Source organism: Neofelis nebulosa, chromosome 4, assembly GCF_028018385.1.
Source record: "Neofelis nebulosa isolate mNeoNeb1 chromosome 4, mNeoNeb1.pri, whole genome shotgun sequence".
In the NCBI taxonomy this organism is placed as follows: Eukaryota; Metazoa; Chordata; class Mammalia; order Carnivora; family Felidae; genus Neofelis; species Neofelis nebulosa.
Window position 1 is genome coordinate 72,254,797 of NC_080785.1, and position 22,343 is coordinate 72,277,139.

General features: G+C 36.9%; 2 protein-coding genes across 2 annotated transcripts in view; one reads left to right on the forward strand and one right to left on the reverse strand.

Moving 5' to 3' along the window:
• The window catches only part of LOC131508557 (uncharacterized), a 255,107-nt gene that overhangs the window by 167,600 nt on the left and 65,164 nt on the right, over nt 1–22,343 (reverse strand). The gene's annotated exons all lie outside the window — the stretch shown is intronic.
• On the forward strand, nt 3,718–5,259 carry LOC131509387 (14-3-3 protein theta-like). Its single transcript, XM_058725073.1, has one exon. It carries the CDS (start codon nt 3,850–3,852, stop codon nt 4,585–4,587), a length of 738 nt encoding a protein of 245 aa, XP_058581056.1. The 5' UTR covers nt 3,718–3,849; the 3' UTR covers nt 4,588–5,259.

Below are 22,343 nucleotides of genomic sequence, written 5' to 3' on the forward strand. Positions count from 1 at the left end.
TCTCATTAATATTTCTCAGGCAGCTAAGCACTTGTCTATGTATAAGAATCCCAGCATTCTGGAGAACAGCACTTATTTCTGGAAACTTCTGAAATGATGGTGTTTACAGCTGCCAGCCTCCTGCTTGGTAGCAAGTCCCAGCACTGCTGAGAGCTCCATTTGCCACAGTCAGTGGGTTCCCTGAACCAAGGCTCAGATACCTCTGAAAGTTGATGGCTAAAAATCAACAGGGAAGCCAAAGCAGGGAACTCTGAGGGAAGAGAGTACTGAACAGTCTTTTTCCATCACTATAATACTGTCCATTTGAAAATTTTTAGAAATGTTTTAAAAGTATATTTTGTAGGCAAGCAAAATGCTATCCTTATAGATGACTGGGAACACTGCAGGAAGCTGCAAAGGTGCATTAGTTTAATAGTTAAAAGGTTCAACATGAAAACTAATACCTTGTCATTTATTATCCCAATGGCTCTACATGAAATAAAACTGATGTTATAAAATTAATTTCATATACAAAGTTATATCTTTCTTAGTTTATATTTTTCATAACACACAACATGTATAAAGTGCAATAAAATCTTGATCACTTAGGCTAGCTCTCTGGTATTTAAAGTCTGTCTGGGCTGTCCTGCTTAGCAGTCAGGGGAATTTGAGTTCAAATCCAAGTGCCACTTTTTATTAGGTATGTGACACTGCACAACTTATTTAGCTCTCTCTTAATTCCAGCTTTTTTATGTCTCTGTAAAAATAAGGACAGTGATATCTCTACTTCTTAGAGTTATTTTGAGGATTAACTCAAAATGACATATAATCATCTAACACCAAGAAATTACTCAATTAATGAATATTACTATATTGACTGATATTTAGATTCTGGTCATTCACTGGAATATAAATCCCATGAGGATAGAGACTTTTATCTCTTTTTCCTTTTCTCCCTCACTCTTTCTTTCTGGTTTTCCTTTGCCTTTCTTATCTATTCAGTGCATATAAATTATCAGCCCTTATCCTCCTGTAGGGATGGTGATCCATTTTGTCTAGTTGACTCCCTTTAGCAAATGGTAATGTCAGAAACCTCTGGATTTGAGGGAAACTGGCTCACTCTCCTGCTATGTGGAGCTTTTAATGCAATGAGTCAGTAGGAAAGGAAAACTTTGTATAATTCTTCTCTCTTCCTCCTAAGTTCTTTGGAAGATCTTCAAACAAGACAGTTTAAAATAGAATATGGACATCTCAACAATGCAAAACTCATCCTCTGAAAGGAATTGCATACATTCTCCAATAATTTTTGAAAGATATTTGTACACATCCATCTGAACTCACTCTTGCAATACAAAGATTGGCACAGTTTATTTTTAATCAGAGAAAGAGAGACAGATTAGCATTAATGTAGAATTTTTATGAACACAAAAGCTTGAATTCCATGGGCTTGTGGCCATATATTATTGAAAGTTAGCAATAATTCTACGTATCTGTCCCGTTTATAGAGGGTCTGGAGTATCCCTGATGAACTGAGCCTAAATCCAAGCCTGATCTATTAGTCAATGGAAGTGAACTGAATGTTCAAGTTAACTGGGCTTTCCTGGCTTCATGAAAATCTCTTAAGCCAGTCTTCAGGATACCATTATATCCTTATTCATATTCATTCATATGAATATTCACACTCATTCTTCACTCTAGTCTGGAACCTGAGGGGAAAGAGAGCCAAGAAGACCTGGTCCTTACCCTCTGACTGTAACTCAAGTCTAACACACATTCAGTAATTAGAGAGGATATACATGAGAATTACCAGACTCAAAAGGGGGAAACAATCATACAGAGAGCTTTGTAGGCTAAGCAGTAGGAGAAGTGTCAGGGCTTGATGGTGGCAAGGAGTGAGAAGACAAAGAGAAAGTGGCAGCACAACCACAGTAGCAAGAATTCCATGAAGAAACAAGTCCCACAACAGTAAGGGAGTGTAGTGGAAAATAATACTGAAGGACAGTTTTGACTTGAGTAGAACAAGTATAGCTTTGGGATCTCTTATGGATTTTTCATCAAGGGAATAATATGTTAAAACACTCTTTATTCAACAAATAGGAATTGAGCACCACTTTGGAAAAGTTATTTTTCCTGGTTCTATGAGGGAAAAATGAGTTAGTTAAACTCTTTGATCTAGAAAAGCTTAGAATTTATCAGAGCCTGTTTAAAAAGTCTTGTTTTAGAAAGAAGTATTTGAATGGATATGTATTTTAAATGACCACTTCAGCAAGGTTTGGGAGAAAGTTTTATTATTAAGTTAAATGTAAACCCTCTTAAAAGCCTTCATTAAAAAAATCTTCTCCACTTTTGGTTCAAATCCACTTAAAATCAAATGCAGCACTGATTGGCACAAATATATCTGTGGTTCAGAAAAATGTCTCCAAAGACTGGCATTTAATTCTGTCCATTCTCAGAGTTCGTGATATGAATTCTGTGGGTATATATAATTTCTGGATTTAGATCCTCTTAACCTGATAGCTCTTTTTTTTTAAGGGAGTTCAAGATGCTCATTCTGATTCTGGCTATGACCTGCCAGGATCTCTTACCCAAAGCAGATACTAACATCTGTTGTTTTCATTTGGGAGGTCTCACATTGCACGAGTCATATTACTTGTCAAGATTGGACAAGTGACTCACTGTGTTTATCTTCCTCCTAGGTTCCGAAGTTATGTTGCTGATACTGAAATGTCAGTTCCTTGACCTTTGGATGCACAGAGGAGCCTCAGAGGATATCCCCAGCATTTGAAAGCAAGTTGTGAGAATTTGGTATTGGAAAGAAATATTATTTGCAGTTTAATAGCCTTTCAGGTTAGTGCAGTACTGTTTTTAAAACAGCACTCTGTGTTCTTGGAGGTTTACTTGAGAAAATGTAGAGTGCAGTGTAGGTTAATGTAATTATTCCTTAGAATTCCTGGATTTTCAAGGATGAGAGGTTTAAAAATAAGTTATTTTCTTTGGAATTACATACTTTTGGACTTTTGGTACACATATTTGGGAAAGTGCCCTTAGAAGGGTTCTTTAATATTACAAAGAAGCCCGTTTTCTCAGGAATGCCTAGGATTCTGGACAGCATTATTCTAGTAACATCTTGATGAATAGGAAAACATTTTTACATCCCACAAACTTGAACTAATTAAAATGAACATGGGTAAAAGGCAAATGCAATTTTAAACAGTGATTAGCAAAATTTATTTTCCAGGGTGAAAAATGAATATGGTCAAGGAAATGAGGCTTATCAGGTCTTTCCACTTGCCTCACAAATCTTCTATGAATTAATAATCACTGACATTTTTATGAAACAATGTCATTCTCAGCGCAAGTCACTGCTTTCTGCATTATGTCCACCTTTATAAAGGCTCACCTCAAAGTGAGAGGAATTAAAAAAGAGCCTTCACAGTACTCTTTAAACAATTACTAGGGACACAGCAAAGGAAAATGTAGGCCCAACTTATTTTGCCCGAAAGAATTCTGGCAATTGACATAAAAGTAATATGAGTACATTGAAGAGAGAATATAAATGCCACATAATTACAGAGAATCCAGACTAGATGAATTATCAGGGAAGACTCTGAATTGGAGAAAAAGGCTCTGTGACAGTCATTACCTTAAAAAAATTTCTTATTAGGTTAAGGTATCGCAATAAGAGTTTTCTACATACACTAAGGCCCAATAAAAAAAAAAAAAAAAAAAAACAGGGGAGGGTCCTCGGCTAAAGCCAAAAGCGGATCAAAGTGGTGGGACTCGCGCCGCGGCCGCGGAGACGTGAAGGCCGTCCGCACGCCTCCTCCCGATCCGGGTCGGTGCTCGCCCTCGCTCTATCTCCCCGTCCTCATGGAGAAGACGGAGCTGATCCAGAAGGCGAAGCTGGCCGAGCAGGCCGAGCGCTACGACGACATGGCCACCTGCATGAAGGCCGTGACCGAGCAGGGCGCCGAGCTGTCGAACGAGGAGCGCAACCTGCTCTCGGTGGCCTACAAGAACGTGGTGGGGGGCCGCAGGTCTGCCTGGAGGGTCATCTCGAGCATCGAGCAGAAAACCGACACCTCCGACAAGAAGTTGCAGCTGATTAAGGACTACCGGGAGAAAGTGGAGTCTGAGCTGAGGTCCATCTGCACCACGGTGCTGGAATTGTTGGATAAGTATTTAATAGCCAATGCAACTAATCCAGAGAGTAAGGTCTTCTATCTGAAAATGAAGGGAGATTACTTCCGGTACCTTGCTGAAGTTGCATGTGGTGATGATCGAAAACAAACGATAGATAATTCCCAAGGAGCTTACCAAGAGGCTTTTGATATAAGCAAGAAGGAGATGCAGCCCACACATCCCATCCGCCTGGGGCTGGCTCTTAACTTTTCTGTATTTTACTATGAGATCCTTAATAACCCAGAGCTTGCCTGCACACTGGCTAAAATAGCTTTTGATGAGGCCATTGCAGAACTTGATACATTGAACAAAGACTCCTACAAAGACAGCACCCTCATCATGCAGTTGCTTAGAGACAACCTAACATTATGGACATCAGACAGTGCAGGAGAAGAATGTGACGCGGCAGAAGGGGCAGAAAACTAAATGCGTACAGGGTGTCATCCTTCTTCCCCTCAAGAAACCTTTTTACTCATCTCCATTCCTTATTCCATTTGGATTTCCTATAGCAAAGAAACCCATTCATGTGTATGGAATCAACTGTTCATAGTCTTTTCACACTGCGGCTTTGGGAAAACTCCATTCCTTGATTTGTGTTTGTCTTGGCCTTCCTGGTGTGCAGTTACTGCTGTAGAAAAGTATTAATAGCTTCATTTCATACGAACGTCAGTAACTTCCAAACACTTATGTAGAGGACTAAAAATGTATCTGGTATTTAAGTAATCTGAACCAGTTCTGCAAGTGACTGTGTTTTGTATTACTGTGAAGATATGAAAATGCAGTTCATTACAATTTCAAAAGTGTTCTACATAACTTCTTAATTTCTCCATTCCCTCCCTTACTTCTTTGGGGGTTTCCTTTTAGTAAGCAACTTTTCCGTGCTCTTCCTGTATTCCTTTTTGGTAGGAATCCAGAAGTATTAGATTGAACGGAAAAGCATTTGGCATTTCTGCGCGGGGGGTCGCAAATTGAAATTCCTCCTGTATCAAATATGATGGAGGTCTTGGGTATCTGTGACAACAGGAAGTTTCCTTACTCATTCTTCATTTGCTGCTGTTTAAGTTGACAACTTCCCTTCCCAATAAAAATTCACTTACACCTCCAAAAAAAAAAAAAAAAACATGGAAATACAACAATGTAAAACTTATTTGTGCATTAGGATAAAAGCAATTTGAATCAAAAGTATATCTATGGTATATTTCTTTTTCTAAGGAAAAGTTACAAACTTGCATTTGAAGTTTAAAACTTTTCACAATCAAGAGGAACTTTTCTTTGGTTAAAAATTCTTAATTAATTACAAAGAATGATATATTCAACATCATCTTCAGACTCTTTATAAATTAGTTTAATTTACATAGAGAGCCTTTTAGGTCTTCAGTGATAAAGCAAACTCTTGAGACTAAAAACATAGGGTTTTCCTCCAATGACTTCACTGTTCCATATATATGTAAGAGAAGTTCCAACTAGTACTCTTGTTTCCAAAGAGAGAAACTTAAATCGTGATCCATTTAAATATATCAAAGCAATTAAAGCAACTTCCTGCTAATATATTAGGGGTGGTAGTAATATATATATATATAACATATACACATATATATATTATATATATACATATGTACTTATATATACATATGTATGTATATATATATATAACTCCAAGTATATAGATATGGTTATTTTTCTGGGGTAAAGATGTATAAATTCATCAGATACTCAAAGGAATCTGTTGCTCAAAAGGCTTAATTAACAACTATGCAATTAAGAGTAAATGCAATCTCTATCAAAATACTAGTGGCATTTTTTACAGAAATAGAAAAAATAATCCAAAAATTCGTATGGAACCACAAATGACCTTTATTAGCCAAAGCAATCTTGAGGAAAAAGAAGAAAGCTGGAGGCACCGCACTTCCGGGTTTCAAAATATGTTACAAAGCTACAGTAATCAAAATTGTATGGTACCAGCATAAAAACAGACATATAAACCAATGGAAAAGAACAGAGTGGCCAGAAATAAATTCAGGCATCTACACTCAACTGATCTTTGACAAAAGTGCCAAGAACACACAATAGGGAAAGGACAGTCTCTTTAATAAATGATGTTGGAAAATTGGATATCCATATGCAGAGGAATCAAGTTGGACCTTTATTTCACACCACATATAAAAATAAATTCAACATATATTAAAGACTTAAATGTAAGACCTGAAGCCATTAAACTATGAAAAGAAAACATAAGGAAGAGCATCTGTCATTGGTCTTGGCAATGATTTTTAAGATGTGGCCCCCAAAGCAAGGGCAACAAAACCAAAGCAGACAAGTGGGATTGTATCAAACTAAAAAGCTTTTGCATAGCAATGGAAACAATCAACTAGTGAAAAGGCAACCCACAGAATGATAAAAACTACTGGCAAACCATATATCTGATAAGAGGTTAATATCCAAAATATATAACTCAAACATCGCAATAGCAAAAAACAAAACAAAAAACCCAACTTGATTAAAAAATGGGCTAAGGACATGAATAGACATTTCTCAAACAAAGACATACAAGTGGCCAATAGCTATATGAAAAGGTGCTCAACATCACTAGTCACCAAGGAAATTCATATCAAAACCACAGTAGATATTATCTCACACCTGTTAGAATCACTACTACCAAAAAGACAAAAGATAACGTGGAGAAAAGGAGACCTCTGTACGCTACTGGTGGGAATGTAAATTAGTACAGCCTTACAGAAAACAGTATGGAGCTTTCTCAGAAAGTTACAAAGAGCACTACCATACAATCCGGCAATCCCACTCTTGAGTATATATCTAAAATAAATGAAATCAGAATCTTGAAGAGATATCTTATGCCCATATTCATTGAAGCATTACTGACAATAGCCAAGATGTGGAAACCACCCAAGTGTTCACTGACAGATGAATGGAGAAAATGTGATACACACATGCACACACACATATGCATGCAGAGGAATATTATTCAGCCTTAAAAAATTAAATCCTATCATATGCAACAACATGGACGAATATTGAGAACATTATGCTAAGTGAAAAAAAACAGACACAGAAAGACAAATACTCCATGATCTCACTTATGTGTGGAATCTAAAAAAGTCAAACTTGTATAAAAATTTCACTATTTGCAGATGACATACTATATATAGAAAACCCTAGACTCCACCAAAAAACTACTAGAACTGATAAATGAACTCAGTAAGGTCATAGGATACAAAATCAATATGCACAAATCTGTTGCATTTCTATACACTAATAATGAAGCAGCAGAAAATTAAGAAGACAATTCCATTTACAATTTCACCAAAAATAATAAAACACCTAGAAATAAACTTAACCGAGGTGAAAGATCTGTACTCTGACAACTATAAAACACTGATGAAAGAAACTGAAGACCATACAAACAAATGGAAAGATAGTCCATGCCCATGGATTGGAAGAACACATATTGTTAAAATGTCCATACTACCCAAAGAAATCCATAGATTTCATGCAATCCCTATTAAAATAGTAACAGCCTTGGATTGCGTGGGTGGCTCAGTTGGTTAAGTGTCTGACTCTTGATTTTGGCTCAGGTCATGATCTTATGGTTCATGAATTCGACCCCCTCATCAGGCTTCTAGCTTATAGTGCAGAGCCTGCTTGGGATTCTCTCTCTCTCCTTCTCTCTCTCTCTCTCTCTGTCCCTTCCCTGCTCATGCTCTCTCTCTCTCTCTCTCTCAAAATAAATAAATAAACTTAAAAAAAAGTGTTCTCAGTAAGTGGTAATTCTAATGAAAGGGGGATCTACAATTTTATGTTTATTGTAAGTAGTTTGAAACATGTATTTGAACAACTTTTAGAATAGTTATAACATCCTGAGCAAATATCCAAACAAAACCTATACTTGTTTTCCTAATCATTTAAATGAGAAGAAAAATGATCTTTAAAATTTTCAACAGCTGTAGTAATTATAAAGGTTTAACACAGTCATATTGAAGGGTAGGTCGAGTACAATAAAGAACTAGTCATTTCAGGGAAAAAAAAGAACTAGTCCTTTTGTAGGAGAAGGTCAAGAAACAAAGGACTGAAGGATTTCTGTTAAATCCCCAGGGAAAACCTTGGAACTCTGGATCAGTCACCAGATGGAACTGATCCTCAGGTTTTACCTTCTCTTCCTAGTAATCTTTGAACAAGAATTACTTAAGGGAATAATATTGTAGCCAGGTCCAGGATCATTCTGTAACATCACCAATATTAATCCCATATCTGAATGACAACTAGGAGGGAATATATGTAACTGTGTTAGAACTTTAGAGGGGGTATAAAGTGGAGCAAACTTGTCTTCCCTTCCCTGTTGATCTCTTATTTCATAAGAAAAGATGTTAAATGTAGCCACTGAACTTTGAATTTTCTAACTTTGGTCACAAACTATTTCTTTATTTGCTCATCGTGATTATAATTGAAAGAGTAATGTAGGGTCCTATGTCAGATCATAGACCAACTTCTTCTCTGTCCCCTGTGGAGATTCAGTGTCATGGAGGTATTGGGAAGGACAGAAAACAAGCTCTTAGCTGCCTAAGGGTAGAAAGCCTTTGCCTTTAATTCAGTTATCAAAGCCCTGGCAGCATGTTAAAGTAATTGGCCCAATCTAAAGCATATAATCTATTTTTCTTTATCTCCCAACTGTTTCCTACTACTATTTGGTTCTCATGGTAAGGTTTTCTGAAAAATAAAGCAATTATATTAATGTTGTCAATCACTGCTGTCAGGCTGATCAATAAAAACAATGTTAACCTTACTAATTAATTGCTAGCAATCACCTAACTAACTTGAAGAAACTATTAGTTGAACAAAAATGAATAAGGTAATGTTCTAAGTGATGTTTATAATGTGCTATTTGAAAAACAAAAGCTTTCAGTTCCTCTCTAAAATAGAATTTTTCAGCGATAAGTGAAAAACAGGAGCCTCTTCTATTTGGTTTCAGACAGGAGTATATGTTTTTATTGCAATCATCATTCAAGGCTGCTGACAGTAAATAAAACTGGAATGTTCACTACAGATGTGCTGTTTGTGTAGAAGTAGTCTGAATAATTTTAACCTGACAGAGTTGAGCAAAGGCACCCCCTTCTCAGACCCCATCATGAATGCATAGTCATCTGGGTCATCCTGAGTTTTCTAGTCCAACAATAGCTGAATGGATTTCTGTGCTTGGGATCTTGGGAGACAAAAGGAATCATTTAAATATTCCTCAAAAATGTTGGTGAATTATATTGAGATCAGAAATTTAATTTTGTTCTATGTGCAGGTTTAAAATTTCATGAGCTTTTTACTCAGGTGAGGCACTACTCAGGAAGGCAACCTTGGTTTCTTGACTGAAATTGTCAGTAAAGCTATTCGTGTTGGGAACTCATTTTTCTGGGACTGTGGGCAATCTGAAATTTACACGGTAGGAGGAGGGAGTTTAAGATGCAGATTCCCAGGCTGACCCACTAGAGAGTCTAGTCCAGTAGGTCAGGTGTTAGGAATAAAAATCTGCATTTGACTGTGCTCCAGGCTCTGAGAATCATGACAGTAAACTTGAATCCAGAGCCCAGCCCCTTCCAGACATTGAGCTGTCTGAAGTTTATCAAATCCTAAACTCCAAGTTCAAAGCTCCTCTGAACACTGGGCTCCAGGAGACTGAGGATGACACAGGAGTTGGCAGCTCCTTCAGGAGTTTTGGGAGTCATTAAGAAAACAGTAGTGGTGGTAGGAATTATAACCATATAAACACGGAGGACTCCCAGGTTAGTGCTAAGTTGGTGAATGCCTGAACAGCAGGCCTCCAGATTGGTGGATTTAACATTCATAGTTTCAACAATTTGCAGATGATTTCATGGGTACCTCACGTATTCATCTGTAACTCTGTGAAGACAGGAAATGGAACCTATATTCTAGAAAGCTGATGTAAACACCAGTCTCTTACATAGAGGTGGGCAAACCCTCCAACCAACATCTACATCTCAACAGTTTTGTGTTGTTCTCTATTCTCACAAACTAAGTGTTCTGAAGTTAAAAAAAAAAAAAATCGTCTTTCAGTATCTACAATAGGGCAGGAGGGGCTCATTTTTATTTTATTGTATTTTCACTTAATAGTCATGAAAATAAAACCAAGTCTTTCACAACGATGCTGTATAATAATCTGGCATTTTATGAAAGTCTCAGGATCTGGCCCTTGTGAATTACAAGCATTCTTAAGCTGTATTTACTATTTCTGTTTTTATCTCAAAGTAATGTCACAAAAGTGACAAAGTGCTGCTGAGTTTTAATCCTCCTGAGAGGGAATTGAAATTAAAATGTAATGTTAAATCAGGGAAAAGATAAATTTCTCAAATGCCTTTTAAAAATGCTCAGTGTGATGACAGTAGATATTATTAACTGTCAGTGGTAGAAGAACAAAGTTTGAATTATTTTATTTTATTTTTTTCCCCACAGATTAAAACCAAAGTACCCCACTGGTTCTTTTCTCAAATTAAAAATTATGAGACTTTGAGGAGGCATTAGGGAGTAGGCAGAAGAGAGTAATGCTGGCAAGTAAACTGTATTCATATGCCAATGATGAAGGATGCCTCTGGCTTTTTCATCCTTACACCAAAGAAAATGTTGTGGCCTCGTCTAGTTTTATCTAAGGATTTATTTAGTAAATATTTTTGATTGCCTACTATGGGCAAGGCATTGAATGAACTACCAAACTGAAACATATCTTTCCTCAAGGAGTTTACAGTAGGAGAGAGAAGGAAGGGTATAATTATAATCCAGGGCAGAAGGCAGAGGTGGAATTAAAAATGCAAAAACAAGACAAAACAAAAAACCAGTAGGACACAGCCAAGAGTCAATCAGAACATCCTCCCAATCGCACAGATGCCAGCAGTCAACAAGGGTTCCACCTGTACTAGTGTTTGCCAGCTGAATGTGCCAACAGAAGGTGATAAAGGCCATAGGAGAGGGGCACACTGTGAATTCAAAAAAGAAAAATCCCTTCTGGTGAGGGGATCAGGAAGAAATATTTGGGGCTCTGAAGAATGGATGGGATTTGAATAAAAATTAAATGCATGAATTCAGAACAGTTCAGGGAGTGTTCCAGGACCAGCTGAGTGTTTCAGCTCAGTTTTCTGAATCGGGACACTGCCGATAGGCTGTGAGGTAGAGAGCTCAGTTAAGGACAGGGAGAAATCCTGGGAAGCTGAAGACAAAGCCAGCCCCTGGGGCAAGTGGGAGAAGTTGTTTGGACCAGAGCATGGCAGTCTGTACCCGGTCTTGTCTCTGTAAGCTTTTGGGTGACAGGAGAGAGAGTAAATCTGGAAGGAAGGGTTTCTGACCCTCTAGGTATAAACAGACCAAAAAAAAAAATCACCATACTGAAAAGAGAAAAAAAAATCAGAAATGACTCTATTAAGTTTCCTACATGAGGCAGGCTGGATGCTCAGATCAGAGATCTGACAATTAGAGCAATAAAGAAAATCAGATATTCTGCACACTTGAATTTGTGATGTTGAAATTCATACCTATGATGCACCTAAAGAATTTAGCTTATAGTAAAAAGTAGCAATTATCAGTAGCTAGCAAACCTGTAAAATCTTCAAGATATCTAAATTAAACCTTCCGATTGCCAGTTAAATTCTTTTTATCTGTTTCCACTAGAAATAGAAAACAAATCTTATTCCATTCCCTGTGTCTTTGCTTATTTTTCTTGTTCAGGGCAATTCTTCCCTTCCTCCTCCAGCTGCTTATTTGTCAAAACTTAGTCCATTTCAGCTTTTCTACACTGGATGATCTTCAAAACTTAACTCTAGAAGTAAACACTAAATGTATGCCAAGGCAACGTTGGGGAAAAAATGAAGATGGCATTTCAGAGGATATTTGCTGTACTCCCCCAAATACAGTGATTCCATTCCCATTTACTAAAAAAGAAAAACAAATTGCAGATGCCATGGCTGACTCTCAGTTAGTTTTTAGACCTCAGAGTTGATCCTGCCCCATCTTCTATTTATTAAGTTTCCATATGATCTTTTTATGGCCTCTATGACATAATATTTTATGCCTTCTAGTCCGAATTGGTACTTACTTGAAACAAAGCCTAAATGTCGGCTTCCAGTTTGAATGGGTCACTGTGCATTCCAGGCTTCTGAGTCCTTGGTAAATGAGTAGGTGTTTGTTCAGCAAGTCTTGCAATTTGGGAAACTTGTGTGAAAATGCAACTCAAATATTCCCATCATAAGGAATGATTTTATGACAGATCATGAAGCAGATCTTCTTTTATGTCAGATCTTCTGACAGATCATGAAGTAACTCAATCACCCTCACATGGTTTCTGGCCAGTAATTTCCAACTAAGAGTGAGGAGAGACATTCTTCCTTTTGTTTGGGAACAGGGAGTATCTGTCAAATTGGATCCATTGGTAATTTGACATGAGATCACTTCCTGAAGCAAACTTTGTAAGAAGGGCACAGGGCGCATTCTCAATCTTGGAAGCATTTGGCATGTGGTGTTGATGGAGCAAACCACGGGACTAAATTCTTTTCCTTTGGGATACTCCAAGGAACCCAAGGATGCACACATTTGGCCTTGGAAACACTTCATGCAAGGAAAAGAATATATGGGATTGAAATTCACTTCTTCGTAAGCACCTTAATGATCCAACTGCGGTCTTGAGCCTTATATTCCTATCTGATGACATCACACTAGATGACTACTGTTATTTATCATTTCAGCAAGAAAAACACTCCGTGTTTGCGGTCTGTCATACTTTGTGGCTTATTTTTCTATTTTGAGGATAAACGGATTGGTTCCTACAAATGAAAATGTCCTCTGATCCCTGCTAATCAGAAATTCTGCAGGTGGTTACATGGCTGAATGTACTATTAACTGTTGTTGGGGGTACTTTGTTTAAAAAAACAACAACAAAGCCTTGGGGGAAAGATAAGAAAACAGGAGATGATCAACATTTAACAGGTTGTGGTCCTCGCCTTCATAGCCTTTATTCATTTCTTTAAATTGCCCTCTTAATTTCTGGCATGAGCTTATTCTTCATTTAGCTATCAATTATTAAAAACACCACAACCCACGCCTGGTGCTTGAGAAGTGCCCTGGATACTGTGAGCAGTGAATTAGAATATGAATCCATCCTGAGGCGTGGTGTATGAATTAGAATAAATACCCTTTTGAAAAAGGTACTTGACTATGCTTTGCAAAAACACAGCTTTTGCTGCCTTTTCAATTTTCTTCAATTCTTTGAGGATGTAAAATTTACTTCTAATTTAGCCATTTCCTTGTAATCAAATCCTCTGTATCCAGGTAGCATATGTGCCTTGAATATTCCTGGAAATTTTCCAAAATATGACTGGATGTATATCTAGAATGTCCATTTTTAAGGACTGCCTGGAGGAACTCAAACATACATTTTAAAAATGAGAATGATTATGAATAACTTAAATTACCAGTTTAACACAATATTTAACTTATTTATTTATTCAGTACGATTTTATAAATAACATGTGTTATTTGTTTTGTTGTATAAGGGCGACAAATAATTGCTTAAGAGAATTTGGAAAAGAAAGAAACAAGAAATTATTTTATGTATAGTCCCATATTCAGAGATAAACACTGTTAATACTGAAGTATATTTTTTCTCAATTTTGGTATATAATTATGTCTTGCTTTTTCACATGCCAATGTATTTGGAGTGTTTCTTCCATGTTACCAAATGTTTTTAAAGATGTTCTTCATGACTTAGTACCATTCCACAACTCCTTTAAACTTTGTTCTTGCTTATTTAGCTAGCTTTCATTTTTTGCTATTATAATCATATTAGGATTAATTTTTATGCATGTTTTGTTTATATTTAATTATTTCTTTAGATATCAGAATTAGAAAATTGGGGCTAAATTTACTGAGTTAAAAAATGTTGACATTTTAAATAATATAAATTGTAAAATTACCTTTCATAATTTTCCCTGCCAATTTACAGTTTATTAAACAGTGACTAAAAGTACATTTCGTTTTTAACCCAAAATATGTTTCCAATAGAGGAAGGCTTTACTTTAAAGAAAAGGTGTTAATAATTTTAGAGGCCATGCCAGGTGACCTTGAGATGATAAAATAGAGAACCACACAGGGTCTATTTCTAGTCCCTGCCCCTCAATATTTCTTCTGATGTGAGCTGAACAACTGATATTGTTCCCTACAACACCAACAAAAGGTTTTGTTTTGTTCTGTTTTTGTCATTGTTGTTGGTTGGTTAGTTGTTTTTTTATATTCCAGGGAGAGAATAATTCCTAACACTCTTGGAAGACTTCTCTTATTATCAGTGTCTCAGAACAAAAAAGTGTTATAGAATCTCTGATAGCTGTGATTTCTGAAGGACAGTGGAATAGCACACAAGTGTTCAGAGAACTTCTCTTCCAAAGGGCTCATTTTTATCAGGCTCCACTTAATTGTTTCCAGGTGCTTTCAAAGACCTCCAAAACTATGAAAAGATCAAAACAAAAGCTCCAATGACAGATTACAAGAAACTCTGCCTTATGCTTTCATCTATTGTTACACCCTGTCAAGCTTTCATTAAATTTCTGCCAGAAGCCCCGTACAATTTTCACACATCCTTCTCCTGTTCCTGCCTTGACCATGACATGTTCCTCTCTAGAACATCCTTTCTCAAACCAAAACCACTGTAACTCCAAAACTCTGCTGAAAACTTTTTTCTTTATGAATATTCCAAATGTGCTATGCTCATTTTAGTCTCTCCTTTAGGGTCTTTTGTTATAAAATCCTTTATGTTTAAAAATCACAGGGGCACAAAATTGATTGGATTAAATTCTTGGTTTATTGAGAAACCTCCATTTTTGTTTTATTATTTTTTTCTTCTGTCTAAATTCCCCATAATCAATTGTATTCCTTGCTTTCTCTTTGGTACACACTCTTATTTATTTAACACATGTCCTTTAACAGTTATATGTGTACCTTTAAAATATACAGTGTTGGGGCACCTGGGTGGCTCAGTCAGTTAAGTGTCTGACTCTTCATCTCAGCTCAAGTCATGATCTCGCAGTTTGTGAGTTTGAGCCCCGCTTTGGGCTCTGTGCTGATGGAGTGGAGCCTGCCTGGGATTCTCTCTCTCTTCCTCTCTCTCTGCCCCTCTCCCACTCTTTCTCTCAAAATAAATAAATAAAGTTTAAAAATAAAATAAAATAAAATATACAGTGTTATTATGTAACAGTGGAGGTTACATAAGTGACATTATACGACGACTTTCATACTTTTTATTGCTTTTTAAAGTGAACATTAAGTTACTGAGATCTGTCCATGCTGCTATATATAAATCTAATTAATTACTTCTGACTGTCATATTGTAGTCCATTGAAGGTATATACCATATTTTACTTGTTCACTCCTTCAGTGAGGGTTTCCTAAGAAGCTCACCTTTACTATCTTAAACAATCTTGCAATAATTTTTTTGTTTTTTCACACTTATTTCCTTGTAGACATGTGGGGGAGGGGGGAGTTTCTCTGAAATACATATCAAGAAATATAGCAGCTAAGTCATAAGGCATTGTGGTTAGTGGAATTATTGGCCCACTGGCCCCAATTCTTTGCTCCTCCCTGTATCCACACTCATTTTCTTACAACTTAACAGATACTCCCACTTAAAGTGGAGTGTACCTACTACTATATGCTTGTTTTGGCCAAGAGACTGTGGGCAGAAGTAACCATGTGCCAGTTCTAGTTCAAACCTAGGCATGAAGACTCCTTCAAAGCTTCCACTTGCCCTTTTGTGCCTCTGCCACAGCTACCCTCTGCTAGCCTGATGGTCCAAGAAGGATGAAAGAAATCTGGGGGAGAACTCAGCTCAACCCGTATTGAGAATCCAGACTAGAGAACCTTCAGCTTCAAACAGACCCCCCCCCCCCCCTGCTGCCCAGTCTTGGTAAGTTGACTCCCAATGGCAGACTCACAAGAGCCCAGTGGAGATCATCAGAGCAGCTCCAGCAGACACTCCATCACATGAAGAATAAGTGCCTGCTCTTGTAGGTCTCCGGGTTTTGAAGTGGATTACAATGTAGCAATGGTTGATCAATGGAGATTAGTATATCTGGATTGCTTCCCAGAATGTTTGTGCCAGTTTTTTCTTCCAACTTCAGATAAGGATCCTTGCTTCCCCATACACTGGTCTAAAGCATTGCCTATGTTTTCAAACTCTCCAGGGTTGTTTTTTTTTTAACATAATGGTCATGGAAGAGTAAATCACCACATTTTGGATTTCTGTTAAGAGTTAGGAAATTTCTTCATATATATATGTATGTAAATAGACATATACATACACACACACACACATATATACACACACACATATATATACACATATGTATACACACACATTTTACACACACACGCATTAACCACCTGGATTTCCCCTTCTTTCATGTGCATATTTATGTCTTTTATCTCTTTATTTCTATTGGACTGTCTTTTACTAGCAGATTTGAAGAAATCTCTCACATATTTTAAAAATGAAATCTTGTAAGTTTCAGACATTGAGAATATCTTCTGTTAGCCTGTCACCTCACCTGTCTGCTAACTTTAACCAGGATGTCCGTGGAACATTTAATTAATATTAATGTAATCCAACTTATCAATTCTCAACCTCCATATGCTTCTGTTTTTTTTCCAAATCTTTTTTGAAAGCACTGACTCTCTAAACCAAGACCTCAAAGGCTTTATTCTACTAGCTGTTACCTAGATTTTCTTCTTTTAGCTTTCAATTTTCACACTTAATGCATTTAGTTTACTTTTACATATATTGTGTAGCTTTTCCTTGGTGTTTATAAATACAGTTTCTCTAAAAGTAATGCCAATAAGAAAATATTATTGATTTTTTTAAACCCATACACTAGATGTAAACAAAAAACCCAGAACATTCGTCTTCAAGACTGTCACCTTGGGGGTGCCCGCATGTCTATAAATGCTCAGAACACCTCCAGAGCTGTTCCTTTGGAATTTCCTTTACTGGTTATGGGACTTCTTTCAGATTAGGTATAATTCTGGTAAATGGGACCTGGAGTTTTCAAACATCTGAAAATTACTCAAGACGAAGTGGCTGATCAAGCTCAAGAAAGAATACCATTTTTAATTAGAAAGAGAAGGCAACTGATTTGCCCATAGAGTTAAGAGGGTTTTCTTGGTTTTTGTTACTTCCTCTCAATTTCTTGCTATAGAAGCAGTGTATCACAGCATTGAAAAATATGGACTTGCAAGTCAGAATGGCTATTTCAAATACTAGCTCCAGTGGCCTGGATTAATTCTATAGCTCTCAATTTCTGCATTGATTAAATAGAGATGGTAAAAAAAAAAAAAAAACCAATGGTGAATACTAACTTACCAACAGAGTTATTTTCGAGATGACGTGAGTTAGTAGGGCTTGGCATGGAATAAGCATCTAAAAAGCAGCTGCTGGCGTCGTCATGATCATCATTAGCTTTATCATCCCATATAACTGAATAGTCACAAGCCTCTGTGAGAAGGCCACTGCCTCAGTCCCACTTGTTTGATTATTTTGTTTCTTAAGACTGTTACTAGCAGTCAGACCCACCTTTCCTTACAGCACAATGAGTGAGGCTGTGGAAATGGCATTTTCTACATACTTTTCTTCTGTTCCACCTTGTATTTTAATTCTTTCATCATACACCCGTCAATCAGAAAACAAAATTACTTGGAGACAGTATAATAACTCCACACATTTTTATTCCATATACTTTTGAGGCAAACAGGTAATTACTTCTCTGTCTCTCAGACTTAAGGGTTTATCCTCAGCTCGCTGCCCCCAGCAATCCCACAAGCAGGTAAACACAGTAAATATTTCTGTGACACTCAGTAACCACTGGGTTCAATTAGTATGTGTTTAAAATGTGCAACAGATGCAGGAGAATCCTATTTTTAATTTTTTTTCAGCCCCTAAAGGACTAAATTATAGCTTATATCTAATATACAGTTCACAGACCCCGGCATGCCACTAGGTAGCATTTTTTAACCTTTAACAAAAAGAAAACATTGCCTCAATTTGAAAATATTGTGTCAGAATTAATTATCTGAATACACATTTTATATTACCAAATTATTGGCAACAGTAACTACACTGTAAGTTTCTAGCTATCAGAGATAGAATCCTTTTGCATATTTTCTGCAACTTTAATTTTGAAACTTATCGATTGCCTGCTCTTTCATTATTGGCAGGAACAATTCGGAGCTAAAAGAATTATGACTATTAAATCTGCGGAAACAACTGGATGCTAGAGGGAAAGGGGATCTCAAAAAATACTCTTTTTTTCCCCTATGGAAAATTTCTCTAAGTTTTATAGACTGAAGATAGAAAAGAGAAGACAGGAGAGCAGAGAGAAAACAGTTTGACAAAACTAAGATTTCCTGACACATTTGGTTAGAATTGGCATTATAATCTGAGGTCGCACTGTCTCAATTGCTCATTCCAATGTTAAACTATTGGAATATGACTGCTGGCCCTCTTATTCCCTTCAGTTCTGTGTTGTAGTAGTCCCCTTGTAGATAAAGGTGATCAAGACAGACCTAGACTCTGGTCAGATTTCTGGAGGGGGTGGTGGAGACAGTCTGAGGTGAGGCAGAGGTTGGAAGGAAGCTAACAACTAAGAAAGTAAAGGCACACTTGGAGCATTTTTAGGTCCCCAAGTAGGGGAGCAGGGCTGAAGGGCAGCAAAGGTGTATGGGTGATAAGAAGGTCGGAGCAGACGATGAGTGCCTCTGGCTTATTACAATCATCATTCTACATAGTGAATGTTAAAGATAACCATTTACCAACAGAGAAGAAAACTAATATTAAAGTTACAGATATTGAGTTCATTTTTATTGCATGCTAGAAATAAGGCAGCAGGTTCAGAATGTAATAACTTATCAACAGGATCTGGTCCCAGCAGTTTTGTGGAGTATTGGCAGTGATAAATGATTCAGGAGTAATGCCATCAAAGTAAATAGCTTCCATTTCCATCACTGACTTTATACATACTCAGGTGGCTCTGTTAAAGAGAATTAAATGCACAGCACCATATGGGAAGAATTATCGTGAGTTTTCTTCATGACAGATAGTAAGATAATGCATTTTAACGTGCAGTTTATGTTCAAAACAGTAAAGGTTGGGGTCATGAGAATTTTCTTTTAGATATCTGTCCTGATTTTACAGTATGATGTCATATCACCAAGTAAATTAAAAATAGCCACTACCCAGCAATACCTCAAACTACCTCCTTCCTAATACACACATTGGCTTTATCTCTTCCTGATGATTACATCTGTCCCAGAAATAAGCACCAACATTTATGATGCTGTTTATTTGTTGCAAATCATTCAGCTCCTTAATAAAACTCATCCATATTCAATTCAGCCTATGAGTCATCACACTGCATTGCCAGTCAGAATATTAATATTTCAAGATATAATCCAATATACATCAGAAGGCACTATGAGGACAATTCACCAATTTACACTATTTCCTATTAATTCAATACAGGTTCATCCTACTAAGCAAATGATGCCTTATGATGTTTTCTTCATGTATCAGAAACTGTTAAAACCAACTGATCATAAGCATTCAAGTCTCATTAGCTGTATATAAAAATCTTGGTAATTCTGTATTATGAACCAAATCACCAGTTTTTTGAGTATATGGTTGGTATACTTAACATTTAAGGTAGAACTATCTATCTGAGACTTTTCAAACCATTTATCTTTGTAGAAAAAAGCAGGAAAGAAAGAAGGAAAAGAGGAGGGAAGGAGGAAAGAAAGGCAGCAGGGTGAGACGGAAGGCAGGACAAGGGTAGGACAAGGGTTGAACTGTCTTCTCCCTTTTGTCCCACCAGCCAGAGGTGGAGTTCAAATTTACATCAAGAGCCAAGAGGAGCCTGGGGTGTGGGTGCAATTGCTATTACACAGTTAAATGTGTAAACTTAGCCCTCCCCTCCTTTCTGCCTGCCTACAAAACTCACAGCACAAGACTCAGAGTGGCGTCTGCAGTGTGCTATTCCTAAGATTGGTCCTCTCTGCTCATCTATAGAAGCTTATGATCTGAAGTCCAGCTGCAGTATCTGCAATGTGATTATTCTTCCATTGTTTAATTCTTAGAGTCACAGTTATATATATGCATTCATGCTGCACTTCCCTCTCCCTTCGTCCCTTCCTCTTTTCCCTGTCTCCTCACATATTAATTGAATTATCTATTGTACTTCAGGCAAATCCCTGTCCTCTGAGAGCATACAGTCTATGAGGGGCAGAAACACGGGAACAAATAATGACAGGATGATGCAACAGTTAAGTGAGCTATAACGACTGATAGGCTGAATGCATTTCTTGGTCTCCACATACTTTTGCCTATTTACAAGGCTGCTGTAAGGTCACAGTTCAAACATTTTAGGAACAGCTATTAGTGACAAGATACTGATGCCATGCAGAATTAAAATAATGAAATTATGTTGCTACCTCAACTCTTTCCTATATTCACAATCTTCAACTGTCACTCTAACTAGTTTATAGTAAAATAAATAAGGGTAAAGTTACCAAACATTTACCTTTATCACTAATGTACCTTCAACACTAAAGATTTAATTGTGTTGGAAGTGAAATTAGGATCTTTGAGAGTTAGAACCGTTTATCAATATTTTAGTGCCTATTATAACATTCATGCTATTAATGAATCAGATATATGACAAATATCTCTGATTTATCAGAGAAAAAAAAGATCATTAGGAACTGCAACTATGAAGCTTCCAAGGCCTATGTCCAAATCTAAGCAGGAAAAACAAAATGAGAGAACAGTGTTTCAGAACAGTTTGTAATGGGAAATCTGTACAAAAGTATTTACATAACCGAGAGAAGCCTCTAGAGAAAGGAAGAATTTGCAGGTAAATTAATGCAATGGATTCACAGAAAAAAGGCAGAATTGTGGAAGGCCCAGAGGTGCACTTTACAATGAATAATTCCATCAGAATTATGTGTGCAAATTAGATCAATTAAAGTGGAAGATGCTCAGTCACATACTGGTCTAAGAGTTAAATGTTGTGGGAATACAACTAAAACCAATTCCAACTGAAATTGTGCAGAACATCCCAGGTGGAAAACAAAACAATCCCAGAAGGAAAGAGAGTAAGTAAACGGATTATTTATTTTCTTTTTGTTTTTTAAAAGTTGACACTTTTTTTAAGATATCATGCATATTTGGCCTGATTATTTGTACATTTATGCTCCCCTTGAACAACAATAACAAAAACACAAGAGAAAAAGGCACAAACCTTTTCTCATGAACTCAAAAAAGCCAACCAAAAGTTAGTCCAAAGTGATGATGCTAGTTTTATCAAAATTTAGAGAATACCATTTAATCTACTTTGTTAGAATTTTAAGTGCTCACTTAAATCAAATATTTGTTGTTAATAAAAGAATTACAAGAGAGAAATGGGGAAACTGAACATATGTTTTCAAGAAAAAGCAAACATGTGAAAATATAGTACATATTATAGACAAGGTGAATTAATTTGTTATCACTGCATAGCTAAACTGTTTAGTATTGCTCAAGCACCTATGGCAGCAAGGTGATTCTTCTAGTCTCTACACTCACTCATAAATCTTTGGTCAGTCAGCTGCATGTTGAGTGCACAGCTCTGCTCGTCTACATGGGACTCTCTTGCAAAATCAAGCATCAGTTGGCTAGCAACTGAAGTCCCTCAGCTCTTCTCCACATGGTCCCTCAGAGTAGGCTAGTCCAGGCTTGTTCTTAATGGTGGAAGCCAGGTTTTGAGAAAGTGGAAATACATGAGATCTCTTGAAAATGTAAGTTTGGAATTGGTACACTGTCACTTCTCCTACATTCTATTGGCCCAACAAGTCAGCCGGTCAACTCATATTCAAGGGGTAGGGAAACAGACTCTACTTCTTAGTGGGAGGAGTTTCAAATTCACATCATAAAGGTATGGATGTAGGGAGACCAGTATTTGAACCATCAGTGCAATCAATCTCTCTTGCAAGAGATTAAGTAGCCTTTGGGAAACCAGACTTTATTGTAGACAAATTACTACAGACTAGCAACATCATCAACCTTGCCCTATCAAATAGTAGAATCAGGGAAAAAAAGAAGAGAA